Source organism: Pristiophorus japonicus, chromosome 10 (assembly GCF_044704955.1).
Source record: "Pristiophorus japonicus isolate sPriJap1 chromosome 10, sPriJap1.hap1, whole genome shotgun sequence".
NCBI lineage: Eukaryota > Metazoa > Chordata > Chondrichthyes > Pristiophoridae > Pristiophorus > Pristiophorus japonicus.
Window position 1 is genome coordinate 47,246,109 of NC_091986.1, and position 23,388 is coordinate 47,269,496.

At 56.1% G+C, this 23,388-nt stretch overlaps 1 protein-coding gene across 2 annotated transcripts in view; it reads right to left on the bottom strand.

Annotated features, from left to right (window-relative positions):
* LOC139274977 (basic helix-loop-helix domain-containing protein USF3) overlaps positions 1 to 23,023 on the bottom strand; it is a 72,495-nt gene extending 49,472 nt beyond the window's left edge. The window contains exons 1-2 of one of the 2 annotated variants that reach the window (XM_070891790.1): positions 22,773 to 23,023; positions 494 to 569 (exon numbers count right to left, since the gene is read on the bottom strand). In XM_070891790.1, the coding sequence (XP_070747891.1) occupies positions 494 to 540 (47 nt within the window). In that variant the 5' untranslated portion in view covers positions 541 to 569; positions 22,773 to 23,023. Of the gene's footprint in view, positions 1 to 493; positions 573 to 22,772 lie in introns of both variants that reach the window. The other variant, XM_070891789.1, reaches the window with a different exon arrangement.
* Between the last annotated feature and the right edge of the window lie 365 nt (positions 23,024 to 23,388).

Genomic DNA, 23,388 nt, shown 5'->3' on the forward strand with positions numbered 1-23,388 from the left:
GCAAACAACCTATATTTTGGATAGACAAGTATGTTCAAGTGCACATAAGAATTAGGAGTAAAACCCTTCGAGCCTGCTCCGTCATTCAATATCATGGCTGATCTTCGACCTCAAGTCCACTTTCCTGCCTGATCCCCATATTGCTCGATTTCCCAAGAGTTACACGCACTCCTGAATACTGAGCATGCAGTTGTGCCCACTCCACAAAATAACATTTAGAACAGTTTTAGAATAGATCCTAATGGGTTAAGGTAGGTTGGAAGTGAGCATACTCCAACTAATTGATGTAATGAAACTGAAGAAACATTTGAGGGTATGGTCATTTGGGAAGGGGATGATGGATATTTAACAGTGGCTCTAAAGAGGTACGATATGAGGGCCAGGACACAAGGAGACACAGTTTGCTCTGGATTCTTGGTGCATGCAAATGCATCCTTTGTATTAGGAAAAAATTCAAAAACAATCTGTTTTCAAAAAATTGCTCCACACTTGCCTGTGAGTCCTATGCATAGGTGTCTGATTTTCTGTCATTTCTGGCATTGTGACTGTAGACTCCCCTCCACGACCTTCTACTGCAACAAATAGATTTAAAAATATATAAATTAATGGCACAGCAATATAAAATCTAACTAGGGCAGTCCATTAAAAATACAAGGCTGGGATTCAAGGATGTCAGGCTTGTCTGCAATGCACCCTGCCAACATTCACCGCCAAGACTCACAAATGTAAAATGATCACTTGAGTGAGTTACTGGATGGTGTTGGGCACAAGTAACCAGACAATGCCTCCTCCACCCAAACCAAGTGGCAGTTACCTGAAAGCCTGCAGCCCAAACACTATGGGCCAGAATTTGTTAGAAAAACAACAGCAAGTTTAATGGCGCTCACTGTTAGTGAGGTGTAAATCAGCCAGCAACCTGTGACGAGGAAGAGATTTTACGTGAATTGTGAATCGCCACAAGTTGCTGGGCATTTTGCTGCTGGGTATTAGGGCTGGTACTAAACAGAGTAAGGACCCTTTTAATGATGAGATTTATATTCCTGCAATGCCACTCAACCCCTCCAGCCCTAAAAAAGAACAATTGAAACTGTGGAAACATGTAGTAAATTGTTTTTTTTCAGATTTTATAAAAAAAAAATTTATTTTTCCTTTGTCTCTTTTAATCTAATCTTTCTTTATTTCTATTTCTGTACCTTATTTGATTCTAATTCACCCTATTTCCTTTTCCGCCATTCCTGTTTCTTTCTCAATCCTTAAATCTCACGGCTTAAGCAGATAGACTGTTGGTCCTGTCGTCCTCACTGCATTTCCAGCAAGATGCACTGCAAAATCATTGAGCTGAAGGACAAGGGAAATAGTCTAACGTACACGCAGCAAGATGTCCCACTCCAGCAAATTCTGGGCCATTATTGTGAAAATGCCTTTGTTACCTCTTCTTAGGCAGTCCCCCGGAGTCGAGGATGACTTGCTTCCACACTAAAATGAATTCTAAGGTGACTGATGTGACCAATGAGGGATCTACAGTCTCTGTCACAGGTGGGGCAGATGGTGGTTGGAGGGATGGGTGGGTGAGGTGCTTGATTTGTCGTATGCTCTTTCCGCTGTTTGTACTTTGCTTCTGCGCGCTCCCAGCAAAGAGACTCGAAGTGTTCGGCGCCTTCTCGGATGCTTCCCCTCCACTTTGCGCTATCTTAGGCCAAGGATTCCCAAGAGTCAGTGGGGATGCTACATTTTTTCAAGGAGGCTTTGAGGGTGTCCTTGAAGTGTTTTCTCTGCCCTCCTGGGGCTCGCCTGCCATGTTTGTTTCGGGAGTCTAGTATCGGACATGCGAACAATGTGACCCACCCATCGAAGCTGATCAAGCGTGGTCAGTGCCTCGATGCTGGAGCTATTGGCCTGAGAGAGAACGCTGATGTTGGTGTGCCTATCCTGCCAATGAATTTGCAGGATTTTGCGGAGGCAGTGGTGGTGGTACTTTTCCAGTGCTTTGAGGTGCCTACTGTAGATAGTCCATGTCTCTGAAGCATATAGGAGGGCGGGTATCACCAGTGCTCTGTAGACCATAACTTCGTGCCAGATTTAGTCTTCGAACACTTTTTTCCTCAGGGGTCCGAAGGCTGCACTGGCACACTGAAGGCGGTGTAGGACTTCGTCATCAATGTCTGTCCTTGCTGATAGTAGGCTCCCAAGGTATGGGAAGTGGTCCACATTGTCCAAGGTCTTGTCATGGATCTTGATAATTGGGGAGCAGTACTGTGTGACGGGAACAGGTTGGTAGAGAACCTTTAGGCTCAATTTTCCCCAGTGACTTGCACGTTTTTTTGGAGCAGGCTGCATTTTTTGGCCTAAGTTAAAAATCCAGTTTCCCCAATCAATTTGCACCAACGTAACTCAGTTAGTTACGATTTTTTTAGGTACTTTTTTTTCCAGACAAAGGGGCGTAACCTGCCACCCGCACCAATTCTGGCCATTTAGGCAAGTTTGGCCAGCTGAGAGTTACTCCAGTTTTGCTTCGGCCAGCGTATGTGGCCTCTGCAGATAAACCTTACGGAAAGGTAAAGAAATCAGCACAAGTAAGGAAATCGGTGTGGATAAGTGCAGCAGATGCCCGGAAAACAGCAACAGGAAAAGTAAGAGAGAAGGGGAGAGAGCGAGAGAGAGACAGAGAGAAAGGTGGGGGTGGAAAGGGGTGTGAGGGGGAAGCCTTTCGGGTGTAGTTAGGTGCGGGGACTGGGAGGGAGGAGGCCATTTGGCCTGGAATAGGGGAGGGGTAGCGGACCGGCAAGCCTTTCGGCCTGGGCTAGGAGCGGGGAGAAGGACTGGGAGGGCACTCGGGGCCAGGGTCGGTCAGGGGAGTGGACCGGCAAGCCCTTCGGTCTGGGCTAGGGGCAGGGTGCGGGACCGTCTTTAATAATTGGAGGTAAGTTACTGCAATATATTTTAATGTGTTTTTAAGTTGATGCAATATATTTTAATGTGTTTTTAAGTTGGTGCAATATGTTTTAATGTGTTGGGAGCTGGCTGTATGTTTCACTTTGTAGCCTCAGCTCGCATTGCATCCCTGGTTACCATGGCAACCCGATCTTTTTGGCACAGGTCCATGCTCCACCCACTGAGGAGACTGAACATACTGCGCGGCGCCAAATTTGAATTATGCATTGGGGAAAGTTTGGCAAAATATTTCTGGTGCATTTCTGGCTTAGAAAACCCAGCATAACTCCGGCAATACACCAGAAAACGGGCTTGGGGAAAACTGAGCCCATAGTCTTACTGATGTTTAATGTAAGGCCCAGACACTCATACGCTTCAGTGAACGTGTCAACGATGGTTTGGAGTTCGGACTCTGAGTGTGCAAAAACGCAAGCGTCATCTGCATATTGTAATTCAATGACAGAGGTTGGAACAATCTTGGATCTGAACTGGCGGTGTCGGAGGTGGAACAATTTCCTGCTTATCCTGTAGATTAACTCCACACCAGCTTGTTAACAGTGAGATGAAGCATTGCAGTGAGGAAGATTGAGAGTAGCGAGGTGCGATGCTTGACCCCAGTCTGTATTTGTATTGGGTCTGTGGTGGATCCATTGGTAAGAGTCACGTCTTGCATGTCGTCGTGAAGCAGGCGGAGAATGGTGACAAATTTCTGAGGACATTTGAGAAGGACATTTGAGAAGACCAGAATTGGAGCAGCGCAGAGAAGGACATTTCATAATCTCTTATGGTTGACAAGAGTCGAAGGCCTTTGTTCCAATGCTCTCCTGACCGGCCTCCCACCTTCCAACCTCCGTTAGCTTGAACTCATCTAAATCTCTGCTGCCATATCCTAACTCGCACCAAGTCTCGTTCAACCATCATCAATGTTACCCTTAATTTTTCTACATGGCCCTTTCAGTTTCATACATGCACCAAATTTAACGTTGGAAAATCGGTCCAAGACCGGCAAACAGCTGCACGACTACTCAGCCACGCAGCTTAGAGGGATCTTTGCCTACTACCCTGTGCACGCTGACCTAGATTGGCTCCCAGGCTGCCAATGTCTCAATTTTAAAATTCTCATCCTAGTTTTCAAACTTCTCCATGTCCCTTTCTCTCTATAGCCTCTTAACAGTCCTACAACTCTCCGAGATCTCTGCGCTGCTCTAATTCTGGTCTCTTGAGCATCCCCAATTTTCATCGTTTCACCATTGGCAGCCGTGCCTTCACCTGCCCAAGCCCCAAGTCCTGGAATTCACCATCTAAATCTCTCCAGCTCTCTAGTAATCGCTTCTCCTTTAAGACGATCCTTAAAACCTACTACTTTGGTCAGTGTTTGGTCACCTGTCCTAATATCTTTTTCCGTGGCTCAGGGTAACATTTTGTTTGATAATCGCTCCTGTGAAGTGTCTTGGGCCGTTTTACTACATTATATAAATTCAAGCTGTTGTGATAATGAGTATGCTCCACCCTTGCTGTACAGCTCTCCAGCTGTTTGGAGAAGTTGGCGACAGGAGTGGAAGTTGTCATTTGATAGCTGATTTTGGGACACAGCATCAAGCACAGAAACAGCAAGTACAAGAGATATTTATCGAATGTTACAGAAGCAACACTTAATCATTAACTTCTCTGGTTTTAGCAAACAAATGTTGCAATCATTAAAAACGCCCAACATTTAGATCATAACCAGGGGTCTCCCCATGGCCAACCACTGAAAGACCAGATCGAATATCGTAAATTTATTCATTTTAATCTGATTTCGTGAATAATTGTGGGTCAGCATTAACTTTCCTGCTGAACATAAAGGAATAAACCAAAAATAAACACATGGGGCCAGAATTTGGGGTGGATAATAACGGCGCACTGACCACAACTTCAGGATGCAGTGCATGCACATCTAAGCGCAGAAATACTGAACTAACCCCTCTGGTGGGGGAGTGCAGAACAAGGGGGTACAGCCTTAAAATTAGACTGAGCCTGTTAAGGAGCAAAATCAGAAATCATGGGTGGGATGGGGAAGGGAGATCAGTGGCTCTGGTGGGGGGATGGAAAAAAAAAAAGAGGTCAGATGCTCTATGGCTGGGAGAAGCGGTCAGGGGCAGAAGGTCAGAAGCTCGCGGGGGGGGGGGGGGGTCGGTCAGGTCAGGGAGTTGGGGGTGGGGGGGGACAGGATGTCAGGAGCTTGTTGGACATGGGGGGTGGGAGTCAGGAGTGTGGGGCGGCGGGCGGGGAGCCAGGCACGGTCACGAGCCCGGGGGGATGGGCTGGGTCACGAGCCTGGGGGGGGGCGGCGGACCGGGTCACAAGTCCGGGGGGGGGGGGACAGGTCACGAGCCCGGGGCAAAGGTCAGGAGCTTGTGGTGGTGGGGTGAGGGGGAAAGCGGTCAGGAGCTGCGGAGGGGGGGGGGGGGGGGGATTTCAGGATGGGGGGGCGAGAGGGGTCAGGAGCTCGGGGGGGCGAGAGGGGTCAGGAGCTCGGGGGGGCGAGAGGGGTCAGGAGCTCGGGGGGGCGAGAGGGGCCAGGAGCTCGGGGGGGCGAGAGGGGCCAGGAGCTCGGGGGGGCGAGAGGGGCCAGGAGCTCGGGGGGGCGAGAGGGGCCAGGAGCTCGGGGGGGCGAGAGGGGCCAGGAGCTCGGGGGGGCGAGAGGGGCCAGGAGCTCGGGGGGGCGAGAGGGGCCAGGAGCTCGGGGGGGCGAGAGGGGCCAGGAGCTCGGGGGGGCGAGAGGGGCCAGGAGCTCGGGGGGGCGGGAGGGGCCAGGAGCTCGGGGGGGGGGAGGGGTCAGGAGCTCGGGGGGGCGGGAGGGGTCAGGAGCTCGGGGGGGCGGGAGGGGTCAGGAGCTCGGGGGGGCGGGAGGGGTCAGGAGCTCGGGGGGGCGGGAGGGGTCAGGAGCTCGGGGGGGGGAGAGGGGTCAGGAGCTCGGGGGGCGAGAGGGTCAGGAGCTCGGGGGGGCGAGAGGGGTCAGGAGCTCGGGGGGGCGAGAGGGGTCAGGAGCTCGGGGGGGCGAGAGGGGTCAGGAGCTCGGGGGGGCGAGAGGGGTCAGGAGCTCGGGGGGGCGAGAGGGGTCAGGAGCTCGGGGGGGCGAGAGGGGTCAGGAGCTCGGGGGGGCGAGAGGGGTCAGGAGCTCGGGGGGGCGAGAGGGGTCAGGAGCTCGGGGGGGCGAGAGGGGTCAGGAGCTCGGGGGGCGAGAGGGGTCAGGAGCTCGGGGGGGCGAGAGGGTCAGGAGCTCGGGGGGGCGAGAGGGGTCAGGAGCTCGGGGGGGCGAGAGGGGTCAGGAGCTCGGGGGGGCGAGAGGGGTCAGGAGCTCGGGGGGGCGAGAGGGGTCAGGAGCTCGGGGGGGCGAGAGGGGGTCAGGAGCTCGGGGGGCGAGAGGGGTCAGGAGCTCGGGGGGGCGAGAGGGTCAGGAGCTCGGGGGGCGAGAGGGGTCAGGAGCTCGGGGGGGCGAGAGGGGTCAGGAGCTCGGGGGGCGAGAGGGGTCAGGAGCTCGGGGGGGCGAGAGGGGTCAGGAGCTCGGGGGGGCGAGAGGGGTCAGGAGCTCGGGGGGGCGAGAGGGGTCAGGAGCTCGGGGGGGCGAGAGGGGTCAGGAGCTCGGGGGGGCGAGAGGGGTCAGGAGCTCGGGGGGGCGAGAGGGGTCAGGAGCTCGGGGGGGCGAGAGGGGTCAGGAGCTCGGGGGGGCGAGAGGGGTCAGGAGCTCGGGGGGGCGAGAGGGGTCAGGAGCTCGGGGGGGCGAGAGGGGTCAGGAGCTCGGGGGGGCGAGAGGGGTCAGGAGCTCGGGGGGGCGAGAGGGGTCAGGAGCTCGGGGGGGCGAGAGGGGTCAGGAGCTCGGGGGGGCGAGAGGGGTCAGGAGCTCGGGGGGGCGAGAGGGGTCAGGAGCTCGGGGGGGCGAGAGGGGTCAGGAGCTCGGGGGGGCGAGAGGGGTCAGGAGCTCGGGGGGGCGAGAGGGGTCAGGAGCTCGGGGGGGCGAGAGGGGTCAGGAGCTCGGGGGGCGAGAGGGGTCAGGAGCTCGGGGGGGCGAGAGGGGTCAGGAGCTCGGGGGGGCGAGAGGGGTCAGGAGCTCGGGGGGCGAGAGGGGTCAGGAGCTCGGGGGGGCGAGAGGGGTCAGGAGCTCGGGGGGGCGAGAGGGGTCAGGAGCTCGGGGGGGCGAGAGGGGTCAGGAGCTCGGGGGGGCGAGAGGGGTCAGGAGCTCGGGGGGGCGAGAGGGGTCAGGAGCTCGGGGGGGCGAGAGGGGTCAGGAGCTCGGGGGGGCGAGAGGGGTCAGGAGCTCGGGGGGGCGAGAGGGGTCAGGAGCTCGGGGGGGCGAGAGGGGTCAGGAGCTCGGGGGGGCGAGAGGGGTCAGGAGCTCGGGGGGGCGAGAGGGGTCAGGAGCTCGGGGGGGCGAGAGGGGTCAGGAGCTCGGGGGGGCGAGAGGGGTCAGGAGCTCGGGGGGGCGAGAGGGGTCAGGAGCTCGGGGGGGCGAGAGGGGTCAGGAGCTCGGGGGGCGAGGAGGGGTCAGGAGCTCGGGGGGGCGAGAGGGGTCAGGAGCTCGGGGGGGCGAGAGGGGTCAGGAGCTCGGGGGGGCGAGAGGGGTCAGGAGCTCGGGGGGGCGAGAGGGGTCAGGAGCTCGGGGGGGCGAGAGGGGTCAGGAGCTCGGGGGGGCGAGAGGGGTCAGGAGCTCGGGGGGGCGAGAGGGGTCAGGAGCTCGGGGGGGCGAGAGGGGTCAGGAGCTCGGGGGGGCGAGAGGGGTCAGGAGCTCGGGGGGGCGAGAGGGGTCAGGAGCTCGGGGGGCGAGAGGGGTCAGGAGCTCGGGGGGGCGAGAGGGGTCAGGAGCTCGGGGGGGCGAGAGGGGTCAGGAGCTCGGGGGGGCGAGAGGGGTCAGGAGCTCGGGGGGGCGAGAGGGGTCAGGAGCTCGGGGGGGCGAGAGGGGTCAGGAGCTCGGGGGGGCGAGAGGGGTCAGGAGCTCGGGGGGGCGAGAGGGGTCAGGAGCTCGGGGGGGCGAGAGGGGTCAGGAGCTCGGGGGGGCGAGAGGGGTCAGGAGCTCGGGGGGGCGAGAGGGGTCAGGAGCTCGGGGGGGCGAGAGGGGTCAGGAGCTCGGGGGGGCGAGAGGGGTCAGGAGCTCGGGGGGGCGAGAGGGGTCAGGAGCTCGGGGGGGCGAGAGGGGTCAGGAGCTCGGGGGGGCGAGAGGGGTCAGGAGCTCGGGGGGGCGAGAGGGGTCAGGAGCTCGGGGGGGCGAGAGGGGTCAGGAGCTCGGGGGGGCGAGAGGGGTCAGGAGCTCGGGGGGGCGAGAGGGGTCAGGAGCTCGGGGGGGCGAGAGGGGTCAGGAGCTCGGGGGGGCGAGAGGGGTCAGGAGCTCGGGGGGCGAGAGGGGTCAGGAGCTCGGGGGGGCGAGAGGGGTCAGGAGCTCGGGGGGGCGAGAGGGGTCAGGAGCTCGGGGGGGCGAGGGGTCAGGAGCTGGGGGGGCGAGAGGGGTCAGGAGCTCGGGGGGGCGAGAGGGGTCAGGAGCTCGGGGGGGCGAGAGGGGTCAGGAGCTCGGGGGGGCGAGAGGGGTCAGGAGCTCGGGGGGGCGAGAGGGGTCAGGAGCTCGGGGGGGCGAGAGGGGTCAGGAGCTCGGGGGGGCGAGAGGGGTCAGGAGCTCGGGGGGGCGAGAGGGGTCAGGAGCTCGGGGGGGCGAGAGGGGTCAGGAGCTCGGGGGGGCGAGAGGGGTCAGGAGCTCGGGGGGGCGAGAGGGGTCAGGAGCTCGGGGGGGCGAGAGGGGTCAGGAGCTCGGGGGGGCGAGAGGGGTCAGGAGCTCGGGGGGGCGAGAGGGGTCAGGAGCTCGGGGGGGCGAGAGGGGTCAGGAGCTCGGGGGGGCGAGAGGGGTCAGGAGCTCGGGGGGGCGAGAGGGGTCAGGAGCTCGGGGGGGCGAGAGGGGTCAGGAGCTCGGGGGGGCGAGAGGGGTCAGGAGCTCGGGGGGCGAGAGGGGTCAGGAGCTCGGGGGGGCGAGAGGGGTCAGGAGCTCGGGGGGGCGAGAGGGGTCAGGAGCTCGGGGGGGCGAGAGGGGTCAGGAGCTCGGGGGGGCGAGAGGGGTCAGGAGCTCGGGGGGGCGAGAGGGGTCAGGAGCTCGGGGGGGCGAGAGGGGTCAGGAGCTCGGGGGGGCGAGAGGGGTCAGGAGCTCGGGGGGGCGAGAGGGGTCAGGAGCTCGGGGGGGCGAGAGGGGTCAGGAGCTCGGGGGGGCGAGAGGGGTCAGGAGCTCGGGGGGGCGAGAGGGGTCAGGAGCTCGGGGGGGCGAGAGGGGTCAGGAGCTCGGGGGGGCGAGAGGGGTCAGGAGCTCGGGGGGGCGAGAGGGGTCAGGAGCTCGGGGGGGCGAGAGGGGTCAGGAGCTCGGGGGGGCGAGAGGGGTCAGGAGCTCGGGGGGGCGAGAGGGGTCAGGAGCTCGGGGGGGCGAGAGGGGTCAGGAGCTCGGGGGGGCGAGAGGGGTCAGGAGCTCGGGGGGGCGAGAGGGGTCAGGAGCTCGGGGGGGCGAGAGGGGTCAGGAGCTCGGGGGGGCGAGAGGGGTCAGGAGCTCGGGGGGGCGAGAGGGGTCAGGAGCTCGGGGGGGCGAGAGGGGTCAGGAGCTCGGGGGGGCGAGAGGGGTCAGGAGCTCGGGGGGGCGAGAGGGGTCAGGAGCTCGGGGGGGCGAGAGGGGTCAGGAGCTCGGGGGGGCGAGAGGGGTCAGGAGCTCGGGGGGGCGAGAGGGGTCAGGAGCTCGGGGGGGCGAGAGGGGTCAGGAGCTCGGGGGGGCGAGAGGGGTCAGGAGCTCGGGGGGGCGAGAGGGGTCAGGAGCTCGGGGGGGCGAGAGGGGTCAGGAGCTCGGGGGGGCGAGAGGGGTCAGGAGCTCGGGGGGGCGAGAGGGGTCAGGAGCTCGGGGGGGCGAGAGGGGTCAGGAGCTCGGGGGGGCGAGAGGGGTCAGGAGCTCGGGGGGGCGAGAGGGGTCAGGAGCTCGGGGGGGCGAGAGGGGTCAGGAGCTCGGGGGGGCGAGAGGGGTCAGGAGCTCGGGGGGGCGAGAGGGGTCAGGAGCTCGGGGGGGCGAGAGGGGTCAGGAGCTCGGGGGGGCGAGAGGGGTCAGGAGCTCGGGGGGGCGAGAGGGGTCAGGAGCTCGGGGGGGCGAGAGGGGTCAGGAGCTCGGGGGGGCGAGAGGGGTCAGGAGCTCGGGGGGGCGAGAGGGGTCAGGAGCTCGGGGGGGCGAGAGGGGTCAGGAGCTCGGGGGGGCGAGAGGGGTCAGGAGCTCGGGGGGGCGAGAGGGGTCAGGAGCTCGGGGGGGCGAGAGGGGTCAGGAGCTCGGGGGGGCGAGAGGGGTCAGGAGCTCGGGGGGGCGAGAGGGGTCAGGAGCTCGGGGGGGCGAGAGGGGTCAGGAGCTCGGGGGGGCGAGAGGGGTCAGGAGCTCGGGGGGGCGAGAGGGGTCAGGAGCTCGGGGGGGCGAGAGGGGTCAGGAGCTCGGGGGGGCGAGAGGGGTCAGGAGCTCGGGGGGGCGAGAGGGGTCAGGAGCTCGGGGGGGCGAGAGGGGTCAGGAGCTCGGGGGGGCGAGAGGGGTCAGGAGCTCGGGGGGGCGAGAGGGGTCAGGAGCTCGGGGGGGCGAGAGGGGTCAGGAGCTCGGGGGGGCGAGAGGGGTCAGGAGCTCGGGGGGGCGAGAGGGGTCAGGAGCTCGGGGGGGCGAGAGGGGTCAGGAGCTCGGGGGGGCGAGAGGGGTCAGGAGCTCGGGGGGGCGAGAGGGGTCAGGAGCTCGGGGGGGCGAGAGGGGTCAGGAGCTCGGGGGGGCGAGAGGGGTCAGGAGCTCGGGGGGGCGAGAGGGGTCAGGAGCTCGGGGGGGCGAGAGGGGTCAGGAGCTCGGGGGGGCGAGAGGGGTCAGGAGCTCGGGGGGGCGAGAGGGGTCAGGAGCTCGGGGGGGCGAGAGGGGTCAGGAGCTCGGGGGGGCGAGAGGGGTCAGGAGCTCGGGGGGGCGAGAGGGGTCAGGAGCTCGGGGGGGCGAGAGGGGTCAGGAGCTCGGGGGGGCGAGAGGGGTCAGGAGCTCGGGGGGGCGAGAGGGGTCAGGAGCTCGGGGGGGCGAGAGGGGTCAGGAGCTCGGGGGGGCGAGAGGGGTCAGGAGCTCGGGGGGGCGAGAGGGGTCAGGAGCTCGGGGGGGCGAGAGGGGTCAGGAGCTCGGGGGGGCGAGAGGGGTCAGGAGCTCGGGGGGGCGAGAGGGGTCAGGAGCTCGGGGGGGCGAGAGGGGTCAGGAGCTCGGGGGGGCGAGAGGGGTCAGGAGCTCGGGGGGGCGAGAGGGGTCAGGAGCTCGGGGGGGCGAGAGGGGTCAGGAGCTCGGGGGGGCGAGAGGGGTCAGGAGCTCGGGGGGGCGAGAGGGGTCAGGAGCTCGGGGGGGCGAGAGGGGTCAGGAGCTCGGGGGGGCGAGAGGGGTCAGGAGCTCGGGGGGGCGAGAGGGGTCAGGAGCTCGGGGGGGCGAGAGGGGTCAGGAGCTCGGGGGGGCGAGAGGGGTCAGGAGCTCGGGGGGGCGAGAGGGGTCAGGAGCTCGGGGGGGCGAGAGGGGTCAGGAGCTCGGGGGGGCGAGAGGGGTCAGGAGCTCGGGGGGGCGAGAGGGGTCAGGAGCTCGGGGGGGCGAGAGGGGTCAGGAGCTCGGGGGGGCGAGAGGGGTCAGGAGCTCGGGGGGGCGAGAGGGGTCAGGAGCTCGGGGGGGCGAGAGGGGTCAGGAGCTCGGGGGGGCGAGAGGGGTCAGGAGCTCGGGGGGGCGAGAGGGGTCAGGAGCTCGGGGGGGCGAGAGGGGTCAGGAGCTCGGGGGGGCGAGAGGGGTCAGGAGCTCGGGGGGGCGAGAGGGGTCAGGAGCTCGGGGGGGCGAGAGGGGTCAGGAGCTCGGGGGGGCGAGAGGGGTCAGGAGCTCGGGGGGGCGAGAGGGGTCAGGAGCTCGGGGGGGCGAGAGGGGTCAGGAGCTCGGGGGGGCGAGAGGGGTCAGGAGCTCGGGGGGGCGAGAGGGGTCAGGAGCTCGGGGGGGCGAGAGGGGTCAGGAGCTCGGGGGGGCGAGAGGGGTCAGGAGCTCGGGGGGGCGAGAGGGGTCAGGAGCTCGGGGGGGCGAGAGGGGTCAGGAGCTCGGGGGGGCAGGAGCTCGGGGGGGCGAGAGGGGTCAGGAGCTCGGGGGGGCGAGAGGGGTCAGGAGCTCGGGGGGGCGAGAGGGGTCAGGAGCTCGGGGGGGCGAGAGGGGTCAGGAGCTCGGGGGGGCGAGAGGGGTCAGGAGCTCGGGGGGGCAGGAGCTCGGGGGGGCGAGAGGGGTCAGGAGCTCGGGGGGGCGAGAGGGGTCAGGAGCTCGGGGGGGCGAGAGGGGTCAGGAGCTCGGGGGGGCAGGAGCTCGGGGGGGCGAGAGGGGTCAGGAGCTCGGGGGGGCGAGAGGGGTCAGGAGCTCGGGGGGGCGAGAGGGGTCAGGAGCTCGGGGCGGCGAGAGGGGTCAGGAGCTCGGGGCAGCGAGAGGGGTCAGGAGCTCGGGGCGGCGAGAGGGGTCAGGAGCTCGGGGGGGCGAGTGGGGTCAGGAGCTCGGGGCGGCGAGAGGGGTCAGGAGCTCGGTGGGGCGAGAGGGGTCAGGAGCTCGGGGGGGCGAGAGGGGTCAGGAGCTCGGGGCGGCGAGAGGGGTCAGGAGCTCGGGGCGGCGAGAGGGGTCAGGAGCTCGGGGCGGCGAGAGGGGTCAGGAGCTCGGGGCGGCGAGAGGGGTCAGGAGCTCGGTGGGGCGAGAGGGGTCAGGAGCTCGGGGAACCGAAGTCAGGAGCTCAGTGTGGGGTAGGGGAGGAGGTCAGGAGCCCGGGGGAGGATGGGCGAGGTCAGGAGATCTTTGGGTGGGGCAAAGGCCACGCACTCCAAGAAGAAATTAGGGGAACTTGTCCACCAACACCTTGATTTTAAAATTCTCATCCTCGTGGCCTCACCCCTTCCTATCTGAACTGGACAATGAGATCCGTGAGTACTTCTAATCCAAGAAGGCGAGCTCTGCTTCCTTTCTGAAAGCAGTAGCGTTAGCACTGAGAGCTCTGGAGCCTGGCTGTACAATGAATGGATCAACTCTCCAGCAGGTAGGATTTAATTGCACATTCCAGACTAAATATATGGATCCTTACTAGGATCGGTACTTTATGGCCAATTGGCATGCTTTCATGTCTGGCATCTGATGTGCCTCATTGGAAAAACAGCCAGTGTTCGGATTAAAAAGTCACTGTCTAAAGTCGAGTTAAAGTAACTGAACTAACAAGATAAATTTCTGCATGGCTTCTAATGAACGTACATCCGATTTAGCACACATCCAAAGGAACCCATTGTCTACATAAGAAATAGGATCAGGAGTTGGCTACCTGGCCTCTCAAGCCTGCTCTGCCATTTAATAAGATCATGGCTGATCTGGTCATGGACTCGGCTCCACATCCCTGCCCGCTCCCCATAACCCTTTATTCCCTTATCACTCAAAAATCTGTCTATCTTTGCCTTAAATATATTCAATGACCCAGCCTTCACAGCTCTCTGGGGCAGAGAATTCCACAGATTTACAATCCTCAGAGAAGAAATTCCTCCTCATCTCAGTTTTAAATGGGCGGCCCCTTATTCTGAGACTGTGTTCTCCAGCTTTAGTTTCCCCTATGAGTGGAAATATACTCTCTGCACCCACCTTGTCGAGCCCCCTCATTATCTTATGTTTCGTTATCACCTCTCATTCTTCTGAACTCCAATGAGTATAGGCCCAACCTATCTTCATAAGTCAACCCCCTCATCTCCGGAATCAACCTAGTGAACCTTCTCTGAACAACCTCCAATGCAAGTATATCCTTCCTTAAATAGGGAGACCAAAACTATGAGCTGTACTCCCAGGTGTGGCCTCATCAATACCCTGTACAGTTGTATCAGAGCTTCTCTGTTTTTTTACTCTATCCCCCTTGCAATAAAGGCCAACATTCCATGTACCTTCCTGATTACTTGCTGTACCTGCATACTAACTATTTGTGTTTCATGCACAAGGACCTCCAGGTCCCTCTGTACTGCGGCACTTTGCAATTTTTCTCCATATAAAAGTTATAATTTGCTTTTCTATTTTTCTGCCAAAGTGGATAACCTCACATTCTCCCAAATTATACTCCATCTGCCAAATTTTGGTCCACTCACTTAGCCTGCCAATATCCCTTTGCAGATTTTTTGTGTCTTCTCACAATTTGCTTTCCCACACATCTTTCTATCAACAACAAACTTGGCAACATTACACTTGGTCCCTTCATCCAAGTCATTAATATAGATTGTAAATAGTTGAGGCCCCAGCACCGTTCCCTGCGGTACCCCACTAGTTACTGTTTGCCAACCGGAAAATGATCCATTTATCCCGACTCTCTGTTTTCTGTTCATTAGCCAATCCTCTATCCATGCTAATATATTACCTCCAACCCCGTGAACTCTTCTATTGTGCATAGAAACATAGAAAATAGGTGCAGGAGGTGCCCATTCGGCCCTTCGAGTCTGCACCACTGTTTAATAAGATCATGGCTGATCATTCAGCTCAGTACCTCTTTCCTGTTTGCTCTCCATACCCCTTGATCCCCTTAGCCGCAAGGGCCATATCCAACTCCCTCTTGAATATATCTAACGAACTGGCATCAACAACTCTCTGCGGAAAAGAATTCCACAGATTAACAACTCTCTGAGTGAAGAAGTTTCTCCTCATCTCGGTCCCGAATGGCTTACTCCTTATCCTTAGACTGTGACTCCTGGTTCTGGACTCCCCCAACATCAGGAACATTCTTCCCGCATCTAACCTGTCCAGTCCCGTCAGAATTTTATATGTTTCTATGAGATCCCAACTCATTCTTCTAAACTCCAGTGAATACAGGCCCAGTCGATCCAGTCTCTCCTCAGATGTCAGTCCTGCCATCCCGGGTATCAGTCTGGTGAACCTTCGCTGCACTCCCTCAATATCAAAAACGTCCTTCCTCAGATTAGGAGACCAAAACCGAACACAATATTCCAGGTGAGGCCTCACCAAGGCCCTGTACAGCTGCAGCAAGACCTCCCTGCTCCTATACTCAAATCCCCTAGCTATGAAGGCCAACATGCCATTTGCCTTCGTCACCGCTTGCTGCACCTGCATGCCAACCTTCAATGACTGATGTACCATGACACCCAGGTCTCATTGCACTTCCCCTTTTCCTAATCTGCCGCCGTTCAGATAATATTCTGCCTTCATGTTTTTGCCACCAAAGTGGATAACCTCACATTTATCCACATTATACTGCATCTGCCATGCATTTGCCCACTCACCTAGCCTGTCAAAGTCACCCTGAAGCCTTAGCATCCTCCTCACAGTGCCACGCAGCATAGTGTCATCTGCAAACTTGGAGATATTACACTCAATTCCTTCATCTAAATCATTAATGTATATTGTAAATAGCTGGGGTCCCAACACTGAGCCCTGTGGCACGCCACGAGTCATTGCCTGCCATTCTGAAAAGGACCCGTTTATTCCGACTCTCTGCTTCCTCTCTGCCAACAGGTTCTCTATCCACATCAATACATTACCCCAGTACCATGTGCTTTAATTTTGCACACCAATCTCTTATGTGGGACCTTGTCAAAAGCCCTTTGAAAGTCCAAATACACCACATCCACTGGTTCTCCCTTATCCACTCTACGACTTACATCCTCAAATAATTCTAGAAGATTTGTCAAGCATGATTTCCCTTTCATAAATTCATGCTGACTTGGACCGATCCTGTCACTGCTTTCCAAATGCGCTGCTATTTCATCTTTAATAATTGATTCCAACATTTTCCCCACTACTCATGTCAGGCTAACCGGTCTATAATTACCAGTTTTCTCTCTCTCCCTCCTTTTTTAAAAAGTGGTGTTACATTAGCTACCCTCCAGTCCATAGGAACTGATCCAGAGTCAACAGACGGTTAGAAAATGATCACCAATGCATCCACTATTTCTAGGGCCACTTCCTTAAGTACTCTGGGATGCAGACTATCAGGCCCTGGGGATTTATCGGCTTTCAATCCCATCAATTTCCCCAACACAATTTCCTGACTAATAAGGATTTCCTTCAGTTCCTCCTTCCCACTAGACCTTCGGTCCACTAGTATTTCCGGAAGGTTATTTGTGTCTTCCTTCATGAAGACAGAACCAAAGTATTTGTTCAATTGGTCTGCCATTTCTTTGTTCCCCATTATAAATTCACCTGATTCTGACTGCAAGGGACCTACTTCACTAATCTTTTTCTCTTCACATATCTATAGAAGCTTTTGCAGTCAGTTTTTATGTTCCCAGCAAGCTTCCTCTCATACTCTATTTCCCCCCTCCTAATTAAACCCTTTGTCCTCCTCTGCTGAATTTTAAATTTCTCCCAGTCCTCAGGTTTGCTGCTTTTTCTGGCCAATTTATATGCCTCTTCCTTGGATTTAACACTGTCCTTAATTTCCCTTGTTAGCCACGGTTGAGCCACCTTCCCAGTTTTATTTTACTCCAGACAATTGTTGAAGTTCATCCATGTGGCATCCAGTAACCTTTTACGTGGCACCTTATCGAACGCCTTCTGGAAATCGAAATACACCACATCCATTGGTTCCTCCTTATCCACCCTGCTCGTTAACATCTTCAAAGAACTGTCAAACATGATTTCCCTTTCATAAAACCATGCTGTCTCTGCTTAATTGAATTATGCTTTTCCAAATGTCCCGCTACTGCTGCCTTAATAATGGACTCCAGCATTTTCCCAACAACAGATATTAGGCTAACTGGTCTATAGTTTTCTGCTTTTTGTTTGCCTCCTTTTTAAAAGTCTAATGAGGATCACTTCATAAGTAGAACGAAACAAACTTTAAAAAAAATTGGCCTGTGAAATTCTGATTCTTTTAAAGAATCATGTTGCAGTTCCAAATATACTACTGAAACATTCTATGTAACGCTCAAAATGTGTCATATCAATGTTGAAGTACAAGATATTATGTGATATCGTCACGAACACATCATTTAACATTCTACTTCTAACTGTGCGAACTTTACCCAATTTCCATAACAATGATTTCACCATTTACAGCACCATATGTACTGGGTAGTTCAAACAACTTACATTTCTCATACAGACTAATGTATCAGAGCACATTATAAGGGGAAGAGGAGGACACTGAACATGGATGAAATGCAATTAAATTATTGAAGGTGATAAATCAGACTGAATAATAACTCTCCATACTGCTGACAGTAACTACAAGTTATACACCAAGTAATTGTCCAGTCCATAACCAGGGCCCCTAACTGCTATCATGCAGCATTTACCAAGTAAACAAATACACAAAGAAGGTTGTACATGACTGCAGTCCCGACTTGCAATGGGTCAAGAAACACAAGTGGGCATACACTGGTACCAGTCAGCACTCCAAGAACAGGCGCCATGCTCAAGTTGATGCAGGTTCGGAAACACTACCAATGCAAGCTTCCCTGCTATAGGACATGAAACAGTTGCAGTGGAACTCTACATATGCTGAAGGCCTGTAGAGAAGTGTACAAGTACAAAAAGCCGCCTGTTACCTGGCCATAATTTCACATGCTTGTAAGAGCAAAAAAAAAACTAATTCTCTTGTTTTGATTCAATAAAGATCTGGGATTACAACATTCAGTAAGAACATCAGTTATGTGGAGGAACTGGAAAAGCTGGGATTGTTCTATTTAGAACAGAGAAGGTTAAGGGGAGATTTAACAGGGGAAGTCAAAATCATGATCGGTTAAATAAGAAAATGTTTCCACTGGCAAGGATGCAGATTTAAGATAACTGGCAAAAGAACCAAAGGGGCAGATGAAGAGAATCTTTTTACGCAGCGCGTTGTTGTGATCTGGAACGTACCTGAAGCAGATTCATTAGTAAACTTTCAAAAGGGGATTGGATATATACAGTATATGCCAAATTTTGATTGCAATTCAGAGGTCAGGAAGGAATCTGGAGTCAGATTCAGATAGGGAACTAAGAAAAGCAACCTGCAACCAGTGATCAAAGGCAAATGTACAGGGGGAGAACAAGCTCAGGTTAATTGAAAGGCTTTATCTGAAGGCTGAAAATATCCAGTAAATAGACTACCAAGTTCCCAATTCTATTCCTTGCTGGTGGTTACATATGCAACAGTAATGCCAACAAACCTATGAATCAGCAGAGAAACTAAAGCCACTCTTTTTTAGAATCGTACAGCAGAGGAGGTCGTCATTCAGCCCATGGTGCCGGCTCTTTGAAAGAGCAAACTAATTATTCCCACACCCTCTGCTCTTTCCCCATAACCCTGCAATGTTCTCCTTTTCACATATTTATCCAATTTACCCTTTTGAAAGCTATTATTGAATCTGCTTCCACCATCCTTTCAGCAATGAATTGCAGATCACAACTCGACGAGTAGGAACACAAGAACAGGAGTAACCCATTCAGCTCCTCGAGCCTGTTCCGCCATTCAATGAAATCATAGCTGATCTGCGACCTAACTCCATATACCCACCTTTAGCACATATCCCTTAATATCTTTGGTTTACAAAAAGTTATCAATCTCCAATTTAAAATTAGCAATTGATCTAGCATCAATTGCTGTTTGCGGAAGAGAGTTCCAAACTTCTACCATACTATATGTGTAGAAATGTTTTCGAATTTCACTCCTGAAAGGTCTGGCTCTCATTTTTAAACTGTGCCGCTAGTCCTAGAATTCCCCAACCAGCGAAAATAGTTTCTCTCTGTCGACCTTATCTGTTCCCCTTAATACCTTGAAAACTTCGATCAGATCACCCTTTAACCTTCTAGCAAATACAATCCTAATTTGTGCAATCTCTCTTCATAACTTAACTCTTGAAGTCCGGGTATCATTCTGGTAAATCTACGCTGCACGCCCTCCAAGACCAATATTTCATTCCTATGGTGTGGTGCCCAGAACTGCTCACAGGTGTGGTCTGACCAGTATTTTGTAGCTGCATCTTAACTAGTCCTCTAGAATGCCAGCATTCCATTAACCTTTTTGATTACTTTCTGTACCTGTTCATGGCATTTTAATGATCTATGTACCTGGACCCCCAAGCCTCTGAGATCTCTGTTTAGAAAGTACCTTGTTCTGTCCTTTTTAGGTGGATAAAGTGGATGACTTCACATTTGCCTACATTGAAACCCATTTACCACAGTTTTACCCATTTTTTTAATCTATTGATATCTTTGTAATTATATGTAAAGCACTTTGGGATGTCCGGAGGTCGTGAAAGGCACTATATAAATGCAAGTCATTCTTTCTTTTAACCCTATCAGCATATCCTTTCTCCCTCATGCACTTATTTAGCAACCCCTGAAATGCATCAAGTGGATTGGAAGTAACAAAGCGCACACCTGTACCGGTAAAGTGTCCACACTGGGCGAAAATGGGGTGTGGAGTGTGCACATTGCCAGTCGCGAGAACCACAAAAATACAAGACAGGGGTAGGAGAGCGATGATAAACAAACTGGAAATCTGCAACAAGACCTGACAAGGCTGGAGACACACAGCAGCTGATCAAACAACAACCTGCACTTATATAGCACCTTTAACATAGTAAAATATGCCAACACATTTCACAGGAATGTTATCAACTAGATAAGGAGATATTAAGAAAAATGTCAAAAAGCTTAGTCAAAGAGGTAGGTTTTAAGGAGCGTCTTAAAGGAGGAGAGAGAGTTAGAGAGGCTTAACGTTGGAATTCCAGAGTTTAGGGTCCAGGCAGCTGAAGGCAGGCCGCCAATGGTGAAGCGATGAAAATCAAAGAGCATCAGCGAAGAGAAAAAAGATAGAAATGAAAGAACAATCTCAGGATGACCCAAAGCGCTTTACAGCCAATTAAGTAGTTGTGAAGTGTGGTCACTGTTGTAATGTGGGGAATGCAGCAGTTAATTTGTGCACAGCAAGCTCCCACAAACAGCAATGAGATCAATGATAGGCAATGTTTTTTAGTAATGTTGATTAAACATAGGAAATAGGAGCAGGAGTAGGCCATTTGGCCCCTCGGGTCTGCTCCGCCATTCAATATTATGGCTGATCTGATCCTGGCATCAACTCCATTTCCCCGCCCGCTCACCATAACCCTCGACTCGCTTATCATTCAAAAATCTGTTCATCTCCGCCTTAAATATATTCAAAGAGCCAGCCTCCACAGCTCTCTGGGGTAGAGAATTCCAAAGATTCACAACTCTGAAAGAAGAAATTCCTCCTCATTTCTGTTTTAAATGGGTGACCCCTTATTCTGAAACTTTGCCGTTCTAGTTCTAGATTCCCCCATCCCTGTCAATCCCCCTCAGAATCTTATATGTTTCAGTCTTCTAAACTCCAAGGAGTATAGGCCCAACCTGCTCAACCTTTCTTCATATAACCCCTTCATCTCAAGAATCAACCTTGTGAACCTTCTCTGAACTGCCTCCAATGCAAGGGTATAGAAACATAGAAAATAGGTGCAGGGGTAGGCCATTCGGCCCTTCGAGCCTGCACCGCCATTCAACAAGATCATGGCTGATCACCCACCCAGCACCTCCCCCCCAGCCGCAAGGATCACATCCAACTCCCTCCCGAACACATCCAACGAACTGGCATCAACAACTCTCCGCGGCAGGGAACCCCACAGGCCAACAACTCCCCAAGTGAAGAAGTCTCAAGTCTCTCCCAATCCCAGCCCCAAACAGCCCACCCGCCATCCCAAGAGCGTGCCCCCCCCCCACCCCGGCTCCAGACCCTCCCAACACCGGGAACACTCCCCCCGCACCCAACCTGCCCCGTCCCGTCAGAATCCTTCCCAAATGCCGAACACCCCCGGATGTCGAGCCCCCAGCCCCGGCCACCCCGGAGCCACGCCCCCGCGACGCCAACCACATCACATCCACCAACCGCCATCTGCGCAGTCAACCCGTCCATCCCACTCTGAACACTCCCCGCACCGAGGCACAGAGCCCCCAGGCCTGCCCCTCCAACACACTTCGCCCCCCCCAGACCGTCGCTGCAATGTAGCCCCTCCTATCCCCGGCCCTGGGTTTCTCCACCCCCAACCGCCACCACTCTCCCCTCCATCCCCCGTCTCCCCTCATCTTCCCTCTGCCTCCCCGCACAAGCTCCCATCTTGGGGGCGGTAACCTTCTGGGGCAGGGAATTTTAGCCCCCAGCGTGGAAGTCCTGCTCCCGCCGCAGAATTGGCCTTACCACCCCTCAATGGAAGCGGAGTGCAATTTTCCACACTCCACTTCCTTTGGGAGCAGCTACCGGGGCATGACTGGATGCTTCTGTGACAGTGTGAACTGGTGCTTTCCACTCTCCCGTCCTGCGACAGCCTGAACTGGTGCTTTCCACCCTCTCCCTCCTGCGACAGTTGGAACTGGTGCTCTCCACTCTCTCCCCTGCAACAGTTGGAACCGGTGCTCTCCACTCTCCCGTCCCGCGACAGTTGGAACCGGTGCTCTCTACTCTCCCGTCCCGCGACAGTTTGAACTGGTGCTTTCCACTCTCTGTCCCGTGACAGTTGGAACTATACAGCAGGAGTGGCGAAGTCGGGGCGAAGGAGCGGCGAGAGATCATGCAGGGATGTGATCAAGGCCCAGAGGAGGCGCAAGTTCAATGCCAGGGGCCCAGGGCAGCACGGGCCAACCCACACGGCAATATGTGCGCGCACTAGGTCCATGCAGCAGAGCTGGTCTCCAGTCGTCTTGCGTAATCCTTGCCACTGGACCAAGACCTAGCTCCGTCCAGCCCGTGCGGTGGCTGGTGTGCAACAGCCACCACACGTTAAAAAAATCCACGCACAGGCATCTTCCACCCTTGAGGATGTAGTTCGGGGTCCTTCATTCGAAGCACCTGTTAACTCATTCTTTTTTGGCGTGGAAGCAAGTCATCCTCATTTCGAGGGGCTGCCTATGATGATCCTTCCTTAAATAAGGAGACCAGAACTGTACACAGTATTCCAGGTGTGGTCTTACCAATGCCCTATACAGTTGGAGCAGGTTTTATACTTTTATACTCCATCCCCCTTGCAATAAGGGCCAGCATTCCATTTGCCTTCCTGATTACTTGCTGCACCTGCCTGCTAACTTTTTGCATTTCATGCACAAGAACTTTTAGTGTCCCCTTCCCTTTTATAGGGGGCACTGGGGAAAAATTGTGATTTTAGTGCCCAAAAAAAAAAACAAAAAAAAAAAGAAAAAACACAAAAAAAAACACAAAAAAGGGGGAAAAAAAAAATGGGCCTTGTAAATGTCTGGAGTGTCACCCAGGTCGGGTGGCACCGTTTAATGTTTTATGTTTTCACAGATAAACTCAAAAGAGTTTCATGCACAAGAACCCCCAGATTCCTCTGTACCGCAGCATTTTGTAATCTCTCCCCATTTAAATAATAATTTGCTTTTTTATTTTTCCTACCAAAGTGGATAACCTCACATTTTCCCACATTATTATCCATCTGCCAATTTTTTTTTGATTGAGAGATTAATATTGGCCAGAACACCAGGGAGAGCTCCCCTGCTCTTCTAAATAGTGGCTATGGGATCTTTTACATCCACTTGAGAGCGCAGACAGGACCTCTTTTTAACATCTCATCCGAAAGATGGCACCTCAGACAGTGCAGTGCTCCCTCAGCACTGCACTGGGAGTGTCGTCTTAGAGCATGTGCTGAAATCTCTGGAGTGCAACTCGAACCCACGAGAGTGAAGAGAGTGCTGCCCAATGAGCCACGGCTCAGACAGGTTAATCCTTCGGATGCGAAGCCAACAGACGGCGCTGTCGGTGACAGGACCTGAGGGAGCATGATCGACCATCCAACACACACACACAAAACCTCAGCCTTACCTCAAGGTACGGTGGGGAAGAAGTCCGGTGCTGCGGCCTCCCCCGTGGTCCTGGCAGTCGGTGCACACATTGCCCCCCTAGCTCACATCCTTCTGTGGGGGTGGGGGGGGTGAAGTGGGTAGTGGAGGGGGGAGGGGTTCAGGGTCCAAAGCTGGCCAGGCCAGGATCCTGGGCTCTCCGCCTCTGGCAAACCATCAAAGCTAAAATAGAAAGATCCACTCCCTCCACACAGGCCTCAGGGGTAGAGGGGGTCAAGGCTCAGGGGGTGGGGGGGGGGTCATGGCTCAGGGGATGGGGGGGTCATGGCTCAGGGGATGGGGGGGGTCATGGCTCAGGTGGTAAGGGGGAAAAGGTGAGGGGGCAAGGCACAGGGGGTGAGGGGGGGAAAGGCACAGGGGGTGAAGGGGACAACGCTCAGGGGGTGAAGGGGACAACGCTCAGGGGGTGAGATCCCCCTCAGGAAGCTGCTGCAGGCCACCCACTCACAAACTGCAAGCAACTTTTGCTGCTCTCTCTCTCTCTTCCTCCCCAGGCTGTGTGTGAGGAGAGGGCTCTCCCTCAGTCTCTCTCCTAGTCTGTTTCCCGGGCCTCTCTCTCCCTCTCAGCACCCGGCCCA